This window comes from Salmo salar, chromosome 02 (assembly GCF_965601325.2).
Source record: "Salmo salar chromosome 02, fSalSal1, whole genome shotgun sequence".
NCBI lineage: Eukaryota > Metazoa > Chordata > Actinopteri > Salmoniformes > Salmonidae > Salmo > Salmo salar.
The window spans coordinates 33,290,627-33,313,500 of NC_138292.1; the positions used below are offsets into that span (position 1 = coordinate 33,290,627).

Genomic DNA, 22,874 nt, shown 5'->3' on the forward strand with positions numbered 1-22,874 from the left:
GTCAAGCGCAGGGATCATCATAGCGCATCGTCTGCGCGCAACATATCCACCGCGTTCCTATTCACTCCCACCACGCGACCCACTCCCCACCCCTGCTGCGACGCTCCGCGTCTTCTAAACTAGTGGTCGCGGGAGAGATACGGGGTAAGAGGGGGAGGGGGAGAGAGGCTCGACGTTAACACAATATCTGGGGGATATTACAGACTAAAGTCTGGCTTTTATATCAGAAAAAAACATATGCTAAATGGATCTGAATTAAACGCGTTTCATCCATGGTAAGGATTTATGTTTCCTCCTTAAATCGTGTTTGCAGCGCATGGTGATAGAAGGCGACATTTGCATATTGTAGATTGCATAAATATTTGTATCCATTAAATAATTTCCTATGAGTGGTTAATGCAATGACAAAATGGCTTGACAAAGCAATATCGACATGAACTGAGAACAGTGTTTAGGTAGTCCATGTGAAAAAAAGAAACAAGTTGAATTTGATGAAAGACCAACAATAAAAAAATTGCAATTCAACTGAACTTATTCCGATTTTCCAATTAATTGTTTCTTACCATATTTGAGTAAGAGGTAAGAGATGCTCTATAGCCTAAAATCCCGCAAAGCAACGAACACGATTCGTTTGGCAGTTGTAATCAGATTTGTTGAGCCACTATATGCAAAGACTAATCAATAAACTGCTACAAAAAGCAAATAGATTCAGCTGATTCAGAATTGCTGTCACAATTTTTTTCCATATTATAAGCAGCACCTTTATTGCCTGAGAGGCAACCCCTGTAACCTAAATCATGAACCATCTGCATTGTCATGAAATTCTGGCACTTGGCTTATTGCGGTCCTATAAGATCAGATGCAGCCGTATGATGGAATGTGGCAAAAAGAGAAGCGGACAGTCAGTTACATATTCTGTGTGTGAGAAAGGCAATACATGCAGCGATGTAACTTAGGTCGTATTAATTATCTCTGCTGTACTAATGCATAGGCTAAGCTACATTCAGTGTGGAGAAACATGTTTTATATCAACCGACTGTGGAAACGGCTGTTTCTTTTTACTGGCGCAGTTGCCTGGAATAGTATAACTTCCCTGCTGGTTCAATATTAGAAGCAATACGTCAGAAAACCAATTGACGTAGTGATTGGTCACCGAAACAGGTTTTGAATTAGATTTTCTTGGAGCCGATATGATAACATAGGATGCTGTCTCGGTTTCATTCAATATTACTAACAACATCACTAACTTGAATTGAAAGCATGAATTCCTTTACATTGCTTTTCTCAGTTCTAGTAAGGTTGGCGTCCGGCAGAACGACTGAATCAGCACCATGGACAGCGACCGTAGTTTGGAAAGGATTTAAGTTAGTTTCATGCAACATTTCACCGAAGACTTTCGCTGAATCTTTTGCTATTAGGCTTGTATGATATTGTAGAATTGTATACATATACACTTGATTAAGGTTCTTGGAAACAATAATATGAAACGTTTGGAAACGATGTTTGCTTGTATTACGAATTCACATTCTACGCAGCAACTTCCCTTGTAATTCATGTTCCAGAGAATAATCATTATACTGCTGCATTATATATATCTTTAAATGTATTTCACATAGAGATATTGATTAATAGCATATGTACTGTAGCAATTAGCTGTATAGCTACTGAACTATGGGTTTTGTAAATGTTACAGAGAGCACTGCAGTATCTACTCAGAAACAGTAGGTTCACTAAGGGACAAGGGCATAAGACAACTATGACAGGAGGATCGCTTCTTACAGGCTTCCTATGCAGGACAGGAAAGGTTAGGTGTAGGTCACATCCACCCCCACAAACCTGGAATTATGAATAATCTGTCTAGAGGGCCAATTGAGGGCACTGTCAGTGCTGTATGCCATCACATCCATCTTTCTAACAGGAAGTGTGGCACATTCTGACATGCACAACTCACCTGAGATGGGATACCAGGATGGCAGATCAGGGGGTACAACGGTGCCAATTATAGTAATGGGTGTTGGGGTGATGTCAGTTCTTGACACGGTGCAGCTGCACACCAGGGGACAGACATGTCATAGGAGGAATATTCTATTCTACTCTAGAGTACTCAGTCTTGACAGTCTCCGCCATGACACTGTCTCTTCTGAGAGCAGATGGAAATGCATGACTAGCTGATAATGAGTCAGTGAGCTGATAGTGAAGGAGAGAAAGAGAGAGAAAGAGAGCGAGAAAGAGAGAGACAGAGAAAGAGAAAGAGAGAGAACGAGAGAGAGAGTGTGTGAGAAAGAGGTCTGATGATGAACGACAAGCTCTTTGTGATGGGGTGGGGGGGTTTTAATAATGTTGCCCACCTACATATACAAATACACACACACACAGATTGATGTACATGTACTCACACATAAGGTTTTACACACTAACTAAGACACACATACAGTGCCTTCGGAAAGTATTCAGAGCCCTTGACTTTTTCCACATTTTGTTATGTTACAGCCTTATTCTAAAATGGATGAAAAAAACAACATCTTCAGCAATCTACACACAATACCCCATAATTACAAAGCAAAAACAGGTTGTTAGAAATCTGAAATACCTTATTTACATAAGTATTCAGATCATTTGCTATAAGACTCGAAATTGAGCTCAGGTGCATCCTGTTTCCATTGATCATCCTTGAGATGTTTCTACAACTTGATTGGAGTCCACCTGTGGTAAATTCAATTAATTGGACATGATTTGGAAAGGAAAACACCTGTTTATATAAGGTCCCACAGTTGACAGTGCATGTCAGAGAAGAAACCAAGCCATGAGGTCGAAGGAATTGTCCGGAAAGCTCAGAGACAGGATTGTGTCGAGGCACAGATCTGGGGAAGGGTACGAACACAGTGTTCTCCATCATTCTTAAATGGAAGAAGTTTGGAACCACCTTCCTAGAGCTGGCCGCCCAGCCAAACTGAGCAATCGGAGGAGAAGGGCCTTGGTCAGGGAGGTGACCAAGAACCTGATGGTCACTCTGACAGTGCTTTAGAGTTCCCCTGTGGAGATGGGAGAACCTTCAAGAAGGACAACCATCTCTGCTGCACTCCACCAATCAGGCCTTTATGGTAGAGTGGCCAGACGGAAGCCACTCTTCAGTAAAAGGCACATGACAGCCCACTTGGAGTTTGCCAAAAGGCACTTAAAGACTGTCAGACCATGAGAAACAAGATTCTCTTGTCTGCTGAAACCAAGATTGAACTCTTTGGCCTGAATGCCAAGCGTCACGTCTGGAGGAAACCTAGCACCATCCCTTCGGTGAAGCATGGTGGTGGCAGCATCATGCTATGGGGATGTTTTTCAGAGGCAGGGACTGGGAGACTAGTCAGGAGCGAGGGAACGATGAACAGAGCAAAATACAGAGAGAGATCCTTGATGGAAACCTGCTCCAGAGCGCTCAGGACCTCAGACTGGGGCGAAGGTTCACTTCCCAACAGGACAACTACCCTAAGCACACATACAAGACAACGCAGGAGTGGCTTCGGGACAAGTCTTTGAATGTCCTTGAGTGGCCAAGCCAGAGCCCGGACTTGAACCCAATCAAACATCTCTGGAGAGACCTGGAAATAGCTGTGCAGCAACGCAACCCATCCAACCTGACAGAGCTTGAGAGAATCTGCAGAGAAGAATGGGAGAAACTCCCCAAATACAGGTGTGCCAAGCTTGTAGCATCATACCCAAGAAGACTCAAGGCTGTAATCACTGCCAAAGGTGATTTAACAAAGTACTGAGTAAAGGGTCTGAATACTTATGTAAATTGATTTTTGCTTTGTCATTATGGAGTATTGCGTGTAGATTGATGAGGGGGAAAAACAATTTAATACATTTTAGAATAAGGCTGTCACATGACAAAATGTGGAAAAAGTCAAATGGTCTGAATACATTCCGAAGGCACTGTACATGCATGCAGTCAGATGCACACTCCGTTTTAGAAACCCAGACAGACCCAGACTTGAGAAGTTACATTTGCTCCAGAGTCACACAGATAAATGTGTGTAAACCAAACAACAGAGAGGATATAAACTGAAGGCCAGAGGAAGAGCAATAATGAAGAGACCTGTCGAGAGATGGGGAAAGAAATGGGTATGAAAAGCACAGACTGATATATTAGGACTAAAGACTAGTCCTTGGATAAAAAGGATAGCAATCTACTCAACAGACTGAGTAGCCTGAAATATGTTTTAAGGGGGATATCAATAAATAGTTACTGCAGACCTATTGTAGGTACTCAACACAACAACAGTATGAAATAAAAAAATAAATCAACTGCTTATCAATTACCTTTTGCTGTTGTGCTGTGCATGAAAGATGTTGTTTTTGCCAATAGATTATCAAGATGTAATGCGCGAACAATATGAGGTTTTAGTGGATTAGTGGATGCGCTATCTACCTAGATTAAGGCAATACGTCAGTTGAAGCTGCAGTGATAGATAGCAGCTAGGATGATAAATGTCATTCTATAGCTGAAACTACCCAGCCAGAAATAGCTTCTACTGCCTCCCTTATCAGAGTGGGAGTGCGAAGTGAGGAGTCTGGTTGGCAAATTGCGGGAGGATCGATGTCAACCCCCCTGTCGTTCCTCTCCTTTCCACAGCCCAGAGCTAGGGGTCAAACTGGGACGCTCAGAGGGGGCGACAATCATGACAGCACTATGTGAGTTGGCGTGTGTGTGTTTGCAGCTGCAGCAGGTTCTACCTAAATATTTTTTTACAACCAAATCTCTATTTTTTATGTAAATGGCATGTTATAGAAGGGTCCATGCAATTTTTTTTTTTGATTTCACATGTTTCAGAGGAATTTACCACAAACTGCAAATCACTTCCTCACCCTTGTGTATTATGGGGGCCCTGAAAAATTATCAAAACACCCAATTACATAATTTTAGAAACAGCAAAGCTCTCAGCATAGTAATGAAGGTATTTAGATGTTGTACAATCTAGAAGAAAAATAAACGCACACCTATTAAGGCGAGGTGCTGGCTAGCGGGTTAGACAACTTGAAAATAAGGGAGAGCCGCACACTCTAGGAGCTCAGATGCAAAAATGTAATATCCAACGTTTCAGCCGAGCTGTCTTCATCAGGGTATCAGGGCTGTCGAAACGTTGGATATTACATTTTTGCATCTGAGCTCCAAGAGTGTGCGGCTCTCCCTTATTTAGATGTTGTACATCTGAAGTTGTGTCATTCCGGAATGTATCCGCAATGTTACATTCCCTTTTTTGCGACTCGAGCCTTCTCAAGCAGTTCCATTTTCCGTGTAGCCTGCTGCTACAGGTAACTTTACAAAAAAAGGAAATACTGTACCAACATATAGTGTCTTAATAGGATTCTGGGCGACAACACCATGCTTTCAATATACATTGTATCCCTAATTTACTCAAGTGTTTACTTTATTTAGGCAGTTAGGCCTACCTGTAAATGGACTTTGGAGGTATTGTTCGAGTCGCAACAAAATGGAATATAGCCAAACGTTGTGGATAAAGTTCGAAATGACACAATTTCACATGTAAAACATCTGAAGACCTGCGTCACTAGACTGATCGCTTTGCAGTTTCTAAAATGATGTATTTGGGTGTTTTTGGAGCGTTCATGTTTTTTTTCGGGGCCCAAAACTACACATCAAGGATAAGGAACTGATTTGCTGTTTGGGGAAGTTTCTCTAAAACGTGAAATCACAAAACAATTGTCTGGTCCCTCTATTTACATATTTTTTGGGTAGATTTGGTTGTAAAAAATTAAAACTTCTCATTTGACATGCCTAAATAAACACAGTATGACAGGGAAAGAAAACAAAAAATAGCTATCTTTTCAAGACAACATTTGGTGTGAATCACTGAGAGATCTCAGGGAAGGAATCTGTGTCGGGGACTCGCATGCTGCAACTATGTTCGATTAGCAGCTCCATGAAACCCGCTGATCATCGTTATCTGACTGGAGCGCTCACGCTGTGCCTGTTTTCCTGATCCATCTTGGCAGAAATGACTAGTGCCTCTGAGCTGGAGTCCATAGATCTTAGACAAGACAGCTCTCTCTCCCTCGTCTACTGTGGGAAAAAACCTGCCCAGACCCACACAATACACCTGTGGCCGGTTTACCGACAGCGATGGCATTTAGGTTTACAAGTGTTTTAATGATGCAGCCGAATATGTAACATGCGTTTCCCAATACACGAAGCAGAGTGCGTCGTTGGAGCATGTGTCGATACTGATTGGATCGAAAGAAAGGGAACTCTGCTCTCGAGTCAGCTTTCTCTATTAAACTCTTACCTTAATAACATTAGAATTATTTCACAATACCCACGACGGATCAGCTATTATAAAGATACCACCTATGACTGCAAATATTGAGGCGGCTTATTCTAATGCTTACCCAATAAAAATGCACTAAATCCCCAATTTGGCACATCCTTGCGCACATGTTAGACTACACATCATGAAATATATTGAGATACATTACAGATAGTAGCCTACAAGTAACAAAATATGACTCTATTGATTGAACATTAAATTTATTTGAAAATGATTGACTACTCCCTTCACAGAACAGCGCAAACTGGCCCTAACCAGAATAGAAAGAGGAGTGGGAGGCCCCGGTGCACAACTGAGCAAGAGGACAAGTACATTAGAGTGTCTAGTTTGAGAAACAGACGCCTCACAAGTCCTCAACTGGCAGCTTCATTAAATAGTACCCACAAAAAACACCAGTCTCAATGTCAAGAGTGAAGAGGCGACTCTGGGATGCTGGCCTTCTCGGCAGAGTTGTAAAGAAAAAGCCATATCTCAGACTGGGCAATAAAAAGAAAATATTAAGATGGGAAAAATAACACAGACACTGGACAGAGGAACTCTGACTAGAAGGCCAGCATCCCGGAGTTGCCTCTTCACTGTTAACGTTGAGACTGGTGTTTTGCGGGTTCGATTCCAGGCTGTATCACATCCAGCTGTGATTGGGAGTCCCATAGGACGGTGCAGAATTGGGCCAGCGTTGTCCAGGTTTGGATGGAGTAGGCTGTCTTTGTAAATAAGAATTTGTTCTTAACTGACTTGCCTACTTAAATAAAGGTTAAATTAATAATAAAATACCCCTAAGCCAAAATACTCCTGAACAGCTAATCAAATGTCTACCCAGACTATTTGCATTGTCCACCCCCCACCCCCCACCCCCTCTTTTACACTACTGCTATTCTATGTTTATTATCTATGCATAGTCACTTTAACTCTACCTACATGCACATATTACCTCAATTACCTCAACCAACCTGTGACCCCCACATATTGACTCTGTACCGGTACCCCCTATATATAGCCTCGCTACTGTTGTTTTACTGCTGCTCTTTCATTGTTTGTTATTTTTATTTTTGACTTATCTGTTTTTTACTTAACAGTTATTTTGGGCTTGTAAGTAAGCATTTCACTGTAAGGTCTACACCTGTAGTATTCAGCACGTGACAAATAACATTTTATGTTATTTGATTGAAATCAATAATAGAGCAAAATAACAATATTAAAATGTACAGTTGAAGTCGGAAGTTTACATGCACTTAGGTTGGAGTCATTAAAACTCGTTTTATAACCTCTCCACAAATTTCTTGTTAACAAACTATAATTTTGGCAAGTCGGTTAGGACATCTACTTTCTGCATGACACAAATAATGTTTCCAACAATTGTTTACGGACAGATTATTTCACTTTTAATTCACTGTATCAAAATTCCAGTGGGTCAGAAGTTTACATACACTATGTTGACTGTGCCTTTAAACAGCTTGGAAAATTCCAGAAAATGATGTCATGGCCTTAGAAGCATCTGATAGGCTAATTGACATCATTTGAGTCAATTGGAGGTGTACCTGTGGATGTATTTCAAGGCCTACCTTCAAACTCAGTGCCTCTTTGCTTGACATCGTGGGAAAATCAAAAGAAATCAGCCAATACCGCCGAAAAAAAATTGTAGAGCTCCACAGGTCTGGTTCATCCTTGGGAGCAATTTCCAAATGCCTGAAGGTACCACGTTCATCTGTACAAACAATAGTACGCAAGTATAAACACCATGGGACCACGCAGCCGTCATACCGCTCAGGAAGGAGACGTATTCTGTCTCCTAGAGATGAACGTACTTTGGTGCGAAAAGTGCAAATCAATCCCAGAACAACAGCAAAGGACGTTGTCAAGATGCTGGAGGAAACAGGTACAAAAGTACCTATATCTACAGTAAAACGAGGCTTATATCGACATAACCTGGAAGAAGCCACTGCTCCAAAACTGACATAAAAAAGCCAGACTACGGTTTGCAACTGCACATGGGGACAAAGATCGTACTTTTTGGATAAATGTACTCTGGTCTGATGAAACAAAAATAGAACTGTTTGGCCAAAATGACCATCGTTATGTTTGGAGGAAAAAGTGGGAGGCTTGCAAGCCGAAGAACATCATCCCAACCGTGAAGCGTGGGGGTGGCAGCATCATGTTGTGGGGGTGCTTTGCTGCAGGAGGGACTGGTGCACTTCACAAAATAGATGGCATCATGAGGTAGAAAAATTATCTGGATATATTGAAGCAACATCTCAAGACATCAGTCAGGAAGTTAAAGCTTGGTCGCAAATGGGTCTTCCAAATCGACATTGACCCCAAGCATACTTCCAAAGTTGTGGCAAAATGGCTTAAGGACAACAATGTCAAGATATTGGAGTGGCCATCACAAAGCCCAGACCTCAATCCTATAGAAAATTTGTGGGCAGAACTGAAAAAGCGTGTGCGAGCAAGGAGGCTTACAAACCTGACTCAGTTACACCAACTCTGTCAGGAGGAATGGGCCAAAATTCACCCAACTTATTGTGGGAAGCTTGTGGAAGGCTACCCGAAACATTTGACCCAAGTTAAACAATTTAAAGGCATTGCTACCAAATACTAATTGAGTGTATGTAAACTTCTGAGCCACTGGGATTTTGATGAAAGAAATAAAAGCTGAAATAAATCATTCTCTCTACTATTATTCTGACATTTCACATTCTTAAAATAAAGTGGTGATCCTAACTGACCTAAGACTGGGAATGTTTACTAGGATTAAATGTCAGGAATTGTGAAAAACTGAGTTTAAATGTATTTGGCTAAGGTATATGTAAACTTTCAACTTCAACTGCATGTTTGTGTAGAGTGCGTGTGTTAGCATGTGTTTGTGAATGCTGTGTGTGCACCTATGTGTGTGTGTGTGTCTCTGCACAGTCCACACTGTTCCATAAGGTGTAGTTGTATCTGTTTTTTAAATCTGATTTTATTGCTTGACTGAGTTACATGATGTGGAACGGAGTTTAATGTAGTAATGGCTCTATGTAGTACTGCGCATTTCCTGTAGTCTGTTCTGGACTTGGGGAGAGTGAAGAGACCTCTGGTGGCATATCTTGTGGGGTATGCATAGGTGTCTGAGCTGTGCGCTAGTTGCTTAAACAGACAGCTCGGTGATTTCAACATTTCAATACCTCTCACAAAGACAAGCAGTGATGCAGTCAATCTATCCTCCACCCTGAGCTAGGAGAGATTGACATGCTGGCCCTCTGTGTGCATCTAAGGGTCAGCTGTGCTGCTCCATTCTGGGCTAATTGTAATTTTCCTATGTCCCTCTTTGTGGCACTTGGCCACATAACTGGACAGTAGTCCAGGTGCAACAAAACTAGGGCCTGTAGTAGATGTTTTGTTGATAGCGATGTCAAGAAAGCGTAGTAGTGCTTTATTATGGACAGACCTCTTCCCATCTTAGCTACCGTTGCATCAATACGTTTTGACCATGACAGTTTACAATCCATGGTTACACCAAGCAGTTTAGTCTCGTTAACTTGTTCATTTTCCACATTATTCATTATAAGATTTAGTTGAGGTTTTGGATTTAGTGAATGATTAGTCCTAAATACAATTATTTTTGGACCAGATTATTTCTTGCCACCCATTCTGATACTGACTGCAGCTCTTTGTTAAATGTTGTAGTGATTTCACCTGCTATGGTAACTGACATGTACAATGTTGAGTCATCAGCATACATAGACACACAGGCTTTACTCAGTGCCAGTGGCAGGTCATTGGTAAAGATTTTAAAAAGTAAGGGGCCTAGACATCTGAACTGGGGAATGCCAGACTCTACCTGGATTATATGGGAGAAGCTTCCATTAAAGAACACCCTCTGTGTTCTGTTAGACAGGTAACTCTCGATCCACAATATAGCAGGGGATGTAAAGCCATAACACATACGTTTTTCCAGCAGCAGATTCTTATTAACAATTTCTCTCAGCCAATCATCAGTCATTTGTGTAAGTGCCATCCGTATATGTTGAATGCCCTTCCTTTTAAGTGTGCTTAAAGTCTGTTGTTAATTTGTTTACTGTGAAATAATATTGTATTTGCAATGAAAAAGTAGTTGGCATTATCAATGGGTTTTGTGACGAATGAGCCATCTGATTCAATGAATGATGCAGCCGAGTTTGCCTTTTTGCCCAGAATTTAATTTAAGGTGCTTTTTACTATCATTCTTTATATCATTTATTTTTGTTCATAGTCCAATTTCTTCTTCTTTTTGTTAAGTTTAGTCATATCAATCCTAATTTACAGTACGTTTGCCACTCGGCTGTGCAGCCAGACATTTTGCCATTCCTTTTTCCTCATCCCCCTCAACCAACATTTTTTTCAATTCCTCATCGATCCACGGGTATTTAACAGTTTTTACAGTCATTTTCTTAATGGGTGCATGCTTATTAGTAACAGGAATAAGCAATTTCATAAATTATTTAAGTGCAGCGTCAGGACACATCAGACCAACAAATATTTTTCACATCTTCAACATAGGAATCATTGCAAAACCTCTTGTATGATCACTTATACACTATTTTAGGTCGTCTTTGAAACTTTGTTTTTCCTAAATATGGCTATTATATTATGATCACTACATCCGATGGATGTGGATACTGCTTAAGAGTGGATTTCTGCAGCATTAGAAAAGATGTGATCAATACAAGTGGATGATTTAGTTCCTGTTCTGTTTGTAAATACTCTGGTAGGTTGACTGATAACCGGAACCAGGTTGCAGGCACTGGTTACAGTTTGAAGCATTTTCTTGACTGGACAGCTTGACGAAAGCCACTCAATATTTAGGTTACCCAGAAAATATGCAAACTTGTAGTGTATTTGAGTTTTAAAAAAGCTTCTAACGTTTGTAATTTCCACTTTGAAATTTCAAACGTGATTTACCCCAAACCAAAAAAAATTCAACCCCCATAAAAATATCCATTAATTATAATCTTAATAATAATGAAAATGTCCTGTTGCTGCAAGATTATTTTACTGCGGTAGCAAACTGGCTCAAATTAAGATCCTACATCTGTATGTATAGTATCAAATCAAATCACATCTTATTCGTCACATGCTTTGTGAACAAAAGGTATGGAGTAACTGTCAGGGATTTCTTCGTCGGAGGACGATATGGCGAAATCATCATCGGAAAATGAGGACCAATATGCAGCAGAGTTGAGATGGTTCATTTTGAACTTTTAATAAATTCCAAAACGAACATACAAAATAACAAAAACGAACGCACGATACACTGACAGTCCTGTTAGGTTTACACACACTAAACACGGAACAATCTCCCACAATTAAACAAACAAACACACCCAACTAATATAGGACTTCCAATCAAAGGCAACACCACACAGCTGCCTTCAATTGGAAGTCCACCCCAATTAACCAAACATAGACATACAACTAACTAGATCAACATAGAAATACGTGAATCTCAAACAGTGCCCAAAAACCCCGGAATACTAAATCAAATGCCCTTAGTACAAAAACACCACCCTGAACCACATAAAACAAATACCCTCTGCCACGTCCTGACCAAACTACAATACCAATTAACCCTTATACTGGCCAGGACGTGACAGTAACAGTAAAATGCTTACTTACGGGCCCTTCCCAACAATGCCCTTCCCAACAAATAGAGAAATAATAGAAAAGGTAAACACATAATAATACAAGTAATAATATACTGCTCAAAAAAATAAAGGGAACACTTAAATAACACATCCTAGATCTGAATGAAAGAAATAATCTTATTAAATACTTTTTTCTTTACATAGTTGAATGTGCTGACAACAAAATCACACAAAAATAATCAATGGAAATCCAATTTATCAACCCATGGAGGTCTGGATTTGGAGTCACACTCAAAATTAAAGTGGAAAACCACACTACAGGCTGATCCAACTTTGATGTAATGTCCTTAAAACAAGTCAAAATGAGGCTCAGTAGTGTGTGTTTTCTCCACGTGCCTGTATGACCTCCCTACAATGCCTGAGCATGCTCCTGATGAGGTGGCGGATAGCCTCCTGAGGGATCTCCTCCCAGACCTGGACTAAAGCATCCGCCAACTCCTGGACAGTCTGTGGTGCAACGTGGCGTTGGTGGATGGAGCAAGACATGATGTCCCAGATGTGCTCAATTGGATTCAGGTCTGGGGAACGGGCGGGCCAGTCCATAGCATCAATGCCTTCCTCTTGCAGGAACTGCTGACACACTCTAGCCACATGAGGTCTAGCATGGTCTTGCATTAGGAGGAACCCAGGGCCAACCGCACCAGCATATGGTCTCACAAGGGGTCTGAGGATCTCATCTCGGTACCTAATGGCAGTCAGGCTACCTCTGTGCGGCCCCCCAAAGAAATGCCACCCCACACCATGACTGACCCACCGCCAAACCGGTCATGCTGGAGGATGTTGCAGGCAGCAGAATGTTCTCCACGGCATCTCCAGACTCTGTCACGTCTGTCACGTGCTCAGTGTGAACCTGCTTTCATCTGTGAAGAGCACAGGGCGCCAGTGGCGAATTTGCCAATCTTGGTGTTCTCTGGAAAATGCCAAACGTCCTGCACGGTGTTGGGCTGTAAGCACAACCCCCACCTGTGGACGTCGGGCCCTCATACCACCCTCATGGAGTCTGTTTCTGACCGTTTGAGCAGACACATGCACATTTGTGGCCTGCTGGAGGTCATTTTGCAGGGCTCTGGCAGTGCTTCTCCTGCTCCTCCTTGCACAGCGGTCCTGCTGCTGGGTTGTTGCCCTACGGCCTCCTCCACATCTCCTGATGTACTGGCCTGTCTCCTGGTAGCGCCTCCATGCTCTGGACACTACGCTGACAGACACAGCAAACCTTCTTGCCACAGCTCGCATTGATGTGCCATCCTGGATGAGCTGCACTACCTGAGCCACTTGTGTGGGTTGTAGACTCCGTCTCATGCTACCACTAGAGTGAAAGCACCGCCAGCATTCAAAAGTGACCAAAACATCAGCCAGGAAGCATAGGAACTGAGAAGTGGTCTGTGGTCCCCACCTGCAGAACCACTCCTTTATTGGGGGTGTCTTGCTAATTGCCTATAATTTCCACCTGTTGTCTATTCCATTTGCACAACAGCATGTGACATTTATTGTCAATCAGTGTTGCTTCCTAAGTGGAGAGTTTGATTTCATAGAAGTGTGATTGACTTGGAGTTACATTGTGTTGTTTAAGTGTTCCCTTTATTTTTTTGAGCAGTGTAGATACACAATGAGTAATGATAACTTGACTATATACAAGGACTACCAGTACCTAGTGGATGTGCAGGGGTACGAGGTAATTAAGGTAGATATGTACATATAATTAGGAATAAAGTGACAGATAATAAACAGTAGCAGCAGCGTATGTGATGGACTAACTATTTGTCAGTCTTATGGCTTGGGGGGGTAGAAGCTGTTCAGGGTCCTGTTGCTTCCAGACTTGGCGCATCGGTACCGCTTGCTGTGCGGTAACAGAGAGAACAGTCTATGACCTGGGTGGCTGGAGTCTTCAACAATTTATTTATTTAGTATTGTAGAGGAACAATATATAGAGAAAGGAGAGTCTCTCTCTCTGTAATTCTGAAACGCTAATAATCTATAATGGTGGTCAATCCAATAACCGTAATAATACTTTACTACATTGTTTCAAAGGCATCAATCCCCTTGATGCAGATCATTGTGGATCGTCATCCACTTTGATGCAGATCATTGTGGATCGTCATCCACTTTGATGCAGATCATTGTGGATCGTCATCCACTTTGATGCAGATCATTGTGGATCGTCATCCACTTTGATGCAGATCATTGTGGATCGTCATCCACTTTGATGCAGATCATTGTGGATCGTCATCCACTTTGATGCAGATCATTGTGGATTGTCAAGTTGCCTTCAGCCCCAGTCAACAGATTGGGTCTTTAGCATGGTGTCAGACCCACAGATGCCCACGCACACACACGCACACACGCACGCACGCACGTACGCACGCACGCACGCGCACGCACACACACACACACACACACACACACACACACACACACACACACACACACACACACACACACACACACACACACACACACACACACACACACACACAGACACACACACACAGACACACACACACACACACAGAGAGAAAGTGGTAGGTGGCAGCCTCGTAGCCACATTCTCAGGATCGAGAGCCTCTCCCTCAGCCCGTCTCAACTCAGCACCTGTCAACTGCTTCCCACTCCACCCACGGAGTCCCCTGGCAGCAAGCCAGTAATGACAAAGTAACAACTGTTATTAAACTGCCATTGATTCCCAACAGAATTATTTAGGCAGATAGGCCATAATAAAAAGGGGTGGATGGATGAAATGTAATTGAATATATTGAGCACAGTCTGAATGAAAGAAAGGCCGAGCCCTAATCATTGTAAAGACTGACTCCGACTCACTCAAATTAAGCTGTGTTTGTGAATGCTGCACTGTTAAAATTAAGTGCTAACAGAAAATATTGAAAACACTATTTTGTTGTTTCAAGTCCTGTTTAGTGCAGAATAGATACCGTCTCTTTTGGTTCAATTTCCTCTCTCTAAAACACGTGTCAAACTAATTCTGTGTATTGAAACACTTACATTAGGTTTACATTCAAACACCCTCCAACCACCAGATCTCAGTTTAGGTGCACTACTTTTCATGGTTTCATTACACAATCATGGTGTTTTGAGACATTCTATTTTTACAGTGTGTATTATAATATGCACGCTTAGGGATGGTTAGTTAGACGTCTCAATATGTGTTTCAACACCGCCAAAGAAAGACTCTGGCTTATAATAATGCTGTAACAGAAGTCATGAGTCTCTCAAGGTATTTCATGTGAGGTTGGTGGTTATATTGCTACTCTCAGGGGGAATGAAGAACAGAAATAAACCAATAATATCTTCCCTCTTCATTCTGGCTCCCCCCACTCCCTTCCCCACAACCACCACTAACTACTTCTCTATTATACCCAGATGATTACACTCTGTTTCGGTTTGTATAGCTACTGTCTGTCCCCATGCTCGCTGTTCACCTGGGTTATGAAATAGAGTTGTTTATTAACATGAACAGGGCATGTTGAATCACCTTGGAATAGAACTACATATCCCAGCTGACATACGGGGGGATGCTCCTTCATAGCTAGACAGCTGTTTATTTCTCACTGCACAAGATGCATCTCCTTCTCTCCATCCAAATAGATCACTAGATCCCAAATGGTGGGTTGGGACTCACTGGTGAGCCACAGGCAGCCAGTCCCTCCTCCTCTTGGGTCACGGTGAAAGCTGTGGCTGGATTTTTTGTTGTTGTCTATTTGGTGGATAATAATCGATAGTTTGAGATCATTCAAATAGATTACTTAGAGGAAGGTTTGGTAGAATTAATATTCCAAGAACATTATGTTGATTTTCAGTCACAGAAAATACTTTTTTTGAAATTAAATCAGTATTAGTAGTCATGTAAAAGTCTAGACAAGTCAATTCACCTTCACATCCTGTTGGATATCAGAATTAAAAAAAAATGTTTGAGTCATTGCCTCATCTTTCTGTATCTCACACTTGCAGATCTTTGGATAATCTCACTTTCAAGCACCAAATTATTAATTATTTAGTATCAAATCAAATCAAATTTATTTATATAGCCCTTCTTACATCAGCTGATATCTCAAAGTGCTGTACAGAAACCCAGCCTAAAACCCCAAACAGCAAGTAATGCAGGTGTAGAAGCACGGTGGCTAAGAAAAACTCCCTAGAAAGGCCAAAACCTAGGAAGAAACCTAGAGAGGAACCAGGCTATGAGGGGTGGCCAGTCCTCTTCTGGCTGTGCCGGGTGGAGATTATAACAGAACATGGCCAAGATGTTCAAATGTTCATAAATGACCAGCATGGTCAAATAATAATAATCACAGTAGTTGTCGAGGGTGCAACAAGTCAGCACCTCAAGAGTAAATGTCAATTGGCTTTTCATAGCCGATCATTGAGAGTATCTCTACCGCTCCTGCTGTCTCTAGAGAGTTGAAAACAGCAGGTCTGGGACAGGTAGCACATCCGGTGAACAGGTCAGGGTTCCATAGCTACAGGCAGAACAGTTGAAACTGGAGCTGCAGCACGGCCAGGTGGACTGGGGACAGCAAGGAGTCATCATGCCAGGTTGACCTGAGGCATGGTCCTAGGGCTCAAGTCCTCCGAAAGAGAGAAAGAAAGAGAGAATTAGAGAGAGCATACTTAAATTCACACAGGACACCGGATAAGACAGGAGAAATACTCCAGATATAACAGACTGACCCTAGCCCCCTGACACATGAACTACTGCAGCATAAATACTGGAGGCTGAGACAGGAGGGGTCAGGAGACACTGTGGCCCCATCCGATGATACCCCCGGACAGGGCCAAATAGGCAGGATATAACCCAACCCACTTTGCCAAAGCACAGCCGCCACACCACTAGAGGGATATCTTCAACCACCAACTTACCATCCTGAGACAAGGCCGAGTATAGCCCACAAAGATCTCCGCCATGGCACAACCCAAGGGGGGGGGGGGGGGGGGGCGTCAACCCAGAGGGAAGACCACGTCAGTGACTCAACCCACTCAAGTGACGCACCCCTCCTAGGGACGGCATGGAAGAACACCAGTAAGCCAGTGACTCAGCCCCTGTAATAGGGTTAGAGGCAGAGAATCCCAGTGGAGAGAGGGGAACCAGCCAGGCAGAAACAGCAAGGGCGGTTCGTTGCTCCAGAGCCTCTCCGTTCACCTTCACACTCCTGGGCCAGACTACACTCAATCATAGGACCTACTGAAGAGATGAGTCTTCAGTAAAGACTTAAAGGTTGAGACCGAGTCTGCGTCTCTCACATGGGTAGGCAGACCATTCCATAAAAATGGACCTCTATAGGAGAAAGCCCTGCCTCCAGCTGTTTGCTTAGAAATTCTAGGGACATTTAGGAGGCCTGCGTCTTGTGACCATAGCGTACGTCTAGGTATGTACGGCAGGACCAACTCGGAAAGATAGGTAGGAGCAAGCCCATGTAATGCTTTGTAGGTTAGCAGTAAAACCTTGAAATCAGCCCTTGCCTTAACAGGAAGCCAGTGTAGGGAGGCTAGCACTGGAGTAATAGTCAGGATTCTAGCAGCCGTATTTAGCACTAACTGAAGTGTATTTAGTGCTTTATCCGGGTAGCCGGAAAGTAGAGCATTGCAGTAGTCCAACCTCGAAGTAAAAAAAGCATGGAATAATTTTTCTGCATCATTTTTGGACAGAAAGTTTCAGATTTTTGCAATGTTACGTAGATGGAATAAAGCTGTCCTTGAAACAGTCTTGATATGTTCTTCAAAAGAGAGATCAGGGTCCAGAGTAACGCCGAGGTCCTTCACAGTACAACCATCAAGATGAATTGTCAGATTCAACAGAAGATCTCTTTGTTTCTTGGGACCTAGTACAAGCATCTCCGTTTTGTCCGAGTTTAAAAGCAGAAAGTTTGCAGCCATCCACTTCCTTATGTCTGAAACACAGGCTTCTAGCGAGGGCAATATTGGGGCTTCACCATGTTTCATTGAAATGTACAGCTGTGTGTCATCCACATAGCAGTGAAATTTAACATTATGTTTTCGAATTACATCCCCAAGAGGTAAAATATATAGTGAAAACAATAGTGGTCCTAAAACGGAACCTTGAGGAACACCGAAATGTACAGTTGATTTGTCAGAGGACAAACCATTCACGGAGACAAACTGATATCTTTCCGACAGATAAGATCTAAACCAGGCCAGAACTTGTCCGTGTAGACAATTTGGGTTTCCAATCTCTCCAAAAGAATGTGGTGATCGATGGTATCAAAAGCAGCACTAAGATCTAGGAGCATGAGGACAGATGCAGAGCCTCGGTCTGATGCCATTAAAAGGTAATTTACCACCTTCACAAGTGCAGTCTCAGTGCTATGATGGGGTCTAAAACCAGACTGAAGCGTTTCATATACATTGTTTGTCTTTAGGAAGGCAGTGAGTTGCTGCGCAACAGCTTTTTCAATTTTTTGGAGAGGAATGGAAGTTTCGATATAGGCCGATAGTTTTGTATATTTTCTGGGTCAAGATTTGGCTTTTTCAAGAGAGGCTTTATTACTGCCACTTTTAGTGAGTTTGGTACACATCCGGAGAGCCGTTTATTATGTTCAACATAGGAGGGCCAAGCACAGGAAGCAGCTCTTTCAGTAGTTTAGTTGGAATAGGGTCCAGTATGCAGCTTGAAGGTTTAGAGGCCATGATTATTTTCATCATTGTGTCAAGAGATATAGTACTAAAACACTTTAGTGTCTCCCTTGATCCTAGGTCCTGGCAGAGTTGTGCAGACTCAGGACAACGGAGCTTTGGAGGAATACGCAGATTTAAAGAGGAGTCCGTAATTTGCTTTCTAATGATCATGATCTTTTCCTCAAATAATTTCATGAATTTATTACTGTTGAAGTGAAATCCATCCTCTCTTGGGGAATGCTGATTTTTAGTTAGCTTTGCGACAGTATCAAAAAGAAATTTAGGATTGTTCTTATTTTCCTCAATTAAGTTGGAAAAATAGGATGAACGAGCAGCAGTGAGGGCTCTTCGATACTGCACGGTACTGTCTTTCCAAGCTAGTCGGAAGACTTCCAGTTTGGTGTGGCGCCATTTCCGTTCCAATTTTCTGGAAGCGTTCTTCAGAGCTCGTGTATTTTCTGTATACTTTATTCAACTCTGCATAGTTATAGTTTAGGAATACCAGGAAAGTTAGTAAAATAAGCCAATCTTAGCACAGTGCAGTCAAGGACCAGTATCATGCATACAACCATCATGGCAGAAATGTTGTCAATCTTGAAGGAGAAAAAGTGCTTTCCCTTTCCCCTGTCTAAAATGTTTTTGTTACACCAGATGGGTGCTCCATCTTTTTGTAATTTCAACTCATGAGATGGCTATCCAAACACTCCCTGTCTTGCTCTTACAGACACGTGTCATATCAAAGGTTTCAATTGCAGTCACTCTGAGATTGCATTGGTAATGCAGTATAACTGTTGTACCGCTGCATACTAGACATTAGATAGATGTGCAGACCAACCAAACTAACCATCTTAACCACCTTTCAGCACTGCCTGTCTGTACTGTACTTTTAGTCTTCTATGACAACTCTTTGTTTTTCTTTACAGGTTCACCAGCTTCCTCTTCAAGATGGCCAGTCAGCGCTAAGCTAATTAGCTGGGTGTAGCAGGTTTGACTGGAGGAAGAGGTGCCAGAGGCACCATGGGAGATGGAGGAGCCCTCCATACGGAGGGGAACGCCCTTCTCAAAGCCGTCTTCCAGGGCAAGCTGCGACTGACCCGGCTCCTCCTGGAAGGGGGCGCCTACATCAATGAAGGCAACGAGCGGGGCGAGACCCCCATCTCTGCTGCCTGCCTGGCTGGCTACGAGGACCCCCAGAGCCGCCAAAGGATGGTGCGCTACCTCCTGGAGAAAGGAGCCGATCCCAACATCCCAGACAAGTCTGGGCGGACCGCCCTGATGCATGCCTGTGTCGAGCAGGCGGGCAAAGAGGTGGTGTCCCTGCTCCTAGAGAATGGAGCTGACCCCAGCCTCAAGGACTACACAGGCTCCTCCGCCCTGGTCCATGCCATCAACAGAGGTGACCGAGACACCCTCCAGGTCCTGCTGGATGCCTGCAAGGCCAAGGGCAAGGAGGTGATCATCATCACCACTGACACATCACCCTCGGGTACCAAGAAGACCAAGCAGTACCTCAACTCCCCCCCATCACCAGGGGTGGTGGACAAGCTCTCGCCCATGGCCTGCATGTCGCCCTCAGAGGTGGTGATCCAGACCTCCAATTCCCCAGCAGCAGAGAAAGCTGAGGAGGAGGACAGTATCTTCAGCTTTGCGTTAACATCAGCTTTACCCCTACCCTCCACTAGAACCCTAGGGGAGAAAAGGCCGCACCCCCGCAAACTCCTGAAGAGGCTCAACTCGGAGCCTTGGGGACTGGTAGCACCCTCAGTGCTCAGCAGGGTCCCACAGGAGGAGGTTGATGGTGGACTGGAGGAGGAAGGTGGGGGTAGGATCATCACTGAGATGAATGGTCTGTCAATATCGGGTCCTGGCAGGCCTCTCCTGTCTCGTCGGCACAGCATCGAAACACACGACCCCTGCTCACCCAAACTCATTGACCGATCCTGCTCAGAGGACTGCGCAGCCCTTTGTAGCTCCTCCTGGGCCGACAAAGTCCAACAGCACCAGATCCTGTACCGCAGGAACACCGCGCCTGAGTCTCAGGAAAATACAGGCGGACCAGGGGCGGTGGCTTTACGCACCCTGGCTCACCCCAAACTTACCCGTATGGAGCACTATGAGTCAGACACACACCTGTGTCCTGAGTCCATCCCTGGATCTCCAGACTCGGGGCGCGTGTCGGTGGAGCGGAGGAAGTATAATGCCTCGCCCCTCTCTCTGCTCACCACCTCCTCCCGGGAGTCCCTTGAGAGCATCCCCAATTCTGTCTCCCCCATCACCATGCGCAGACGGCCCTCCGGCCTCCTGGAGCGCAGAGGCTCAGGCACCCTCCTCTTGGACCACATCTCCCACACCCGCCCCGGGTTCTTGCCCCCACTCAATGTCAACCCCCACCGGCCCATCCCAGACATCCGGGCCAATGGCAAGCCCACTTCCCCCATCCACTCTGGTCCGAAGATCCTGGTTCCAGTTGCCCCTGCCTCACCCAAGAGAGGCCCAGACTTCAAGATGAAGAAGAAACTGATGAGGAGGCACTCCATGCAGACGGAACAGATGAAACAGCTCTCCACCTTCCAGGAGATCCTTACAGAGAAGGTAATTGAGTCCAACGGGGACTGAATACTAAAAGGACATGTGAGGGCAAGTTGGGGGTACAGTGGTGGATCACATCTATCTAGTTAGTCCACCATTTTCCTCAACCAGTTCTTAAACCAGGACTACTAACATGAATTTGGCTCATTCAGAGTGAGGCCTCAGTCCCATCCTTGTTCTGTGTCAAGTGCAGATGGTTATTTTTATTTTTAGGTGACCTATTTTAATTTGTTGTGTTTCCTTTCTGTCACAGAAAGCTGGTTGATTGAGTAATATGGTTTACAGGAGATGTTCTTTTCATTTCTCCTCAAATTATTTATTAATATACTATTTGCAGTCAAGAGAAATAGAAACATATTTCTGTGTTTTTAGATGTTTACACACCGCAAAATGTGCACCAATGTCATGCCTATTGTTCCGTGTGCTGAAGACATTTTCGTCCCCTCTGAAATCAGTCACCTTATCTATCTATGACACTTTAGGTCAAAAGGACAAATCAACAGTAGAGATGCTAGCAACAGCTTACCTTGAATTGTTATTCTGAATGTGCTGTCTTCCCGATTTTCAATTCTTGCATTAGCTGCTTTAAAACATCAAAATTCAACCCTAAAATGCTCTCATGTTGATGGGTTTGTTTGGGGGAGAATGATGCTGCATTCCATGAAATAGTTTTCAAGACATAGTTCCCGAAGATTTCAATGTCATTGTATTGTTTCTGTTATCTACTTTCACTTATTTGCCTTCACCTTTTAATCACTTGAGATTTTGTGTTTTAGAGAGCTATTTTGGCTATATGGTCAAACCACACGCCTGACTTACCCTGACAACTACAGTGGGATCAGCATGTGGGACCCTTTATGAGTATCACACTGTAATAATATTATTATCAATTGATTTAAAAAAAGAAAAGTCGATTGAATGGCAATTAATTTCATACAAAATTCCAAAGAAATCCCATGAACGCATGTTTGTATACATTGAAGTGTGTGAATACTGTAAGATGGCTTTTAGAAGAATTAACCTCAAATAATTGCACATTGGTGCTATGCCTTTGCACATGGAAAGAGCTCCTAGCACATATTAACTGTAAATAATGTAAAGATAAGACAAACCTAATTTGCTTATGAAATATGTCCATGTGCAATATGCTGTACTATAATGTCAATGGATTTCCTTCATCTAGGGTGGATGTGAAGTTGTCTTTACAAATTGACATTGAAAGCAATCTGAAGCACTTCTTAACATTTACTGTACACTGATTTGCCAAAAGGGAGAGTGTGAGGCTCAAAGAACATAACATTTACAATTACTTACACATTTAGATTGTCACATTTGTATAGGGTGAGATTTAAGAGAAAAAGAGTTTGAAAATGTTTACCAAGCTTACAATCGTGACCGCTTGTCCCGCTTCCATTTGAAATATTTGTCTTTAATGAAATAATGTTTATGTGCTACAAGGTTTAATATTGACCTCCTGTTGATTGAACTGTATGTAGGTTACTTGAAGTTTAAGAGAAATACAAACAAAAAATAAATATTTTTGTATGCCTGTTAGGAAATAGAAATGTAGATTCTAATATGTAATCTATTTTCACGTTTGAACTTGATTGTAACTTGATTGTGGAATAAATATTTGTTA

At 43.0% G+C, this 22,874-nt stretch overlaps 1 protein-coding gene across 1 annotated transcript; it reads left to right on the plus strand.

Annotated features, from left to right (window-relative positions):
* On the plus strand, window positions 1-22,874 carry LOC106580187 (ankyrin repeat domain-containing protein 34A). Its single transcript, XM_014160974.3, has 2 exons — window positions 1-275; window positions 19,570-22,874. Exon 2 carries the CDS (start codon window positions 19,664-19,666, stop codon window positions 21,260-21,262), a length of 1,599 nt encoding a protein of 532 aa, XP_014016449.1. The 5' UTR covers window positions 1-275; window positions 19,570-19,663; the 3' UTR covers window positions 21,263-22,874.

Excerpts from the sequence above, each read along its gene's own strand:
- LOC106580187 (XM_014160974.3), top strand. The coding sequence starts at position 19,664 with ATGGGAGATGGAGGAGCCCTCCATACGGAGGGGAACGCCCTTCTCAAA.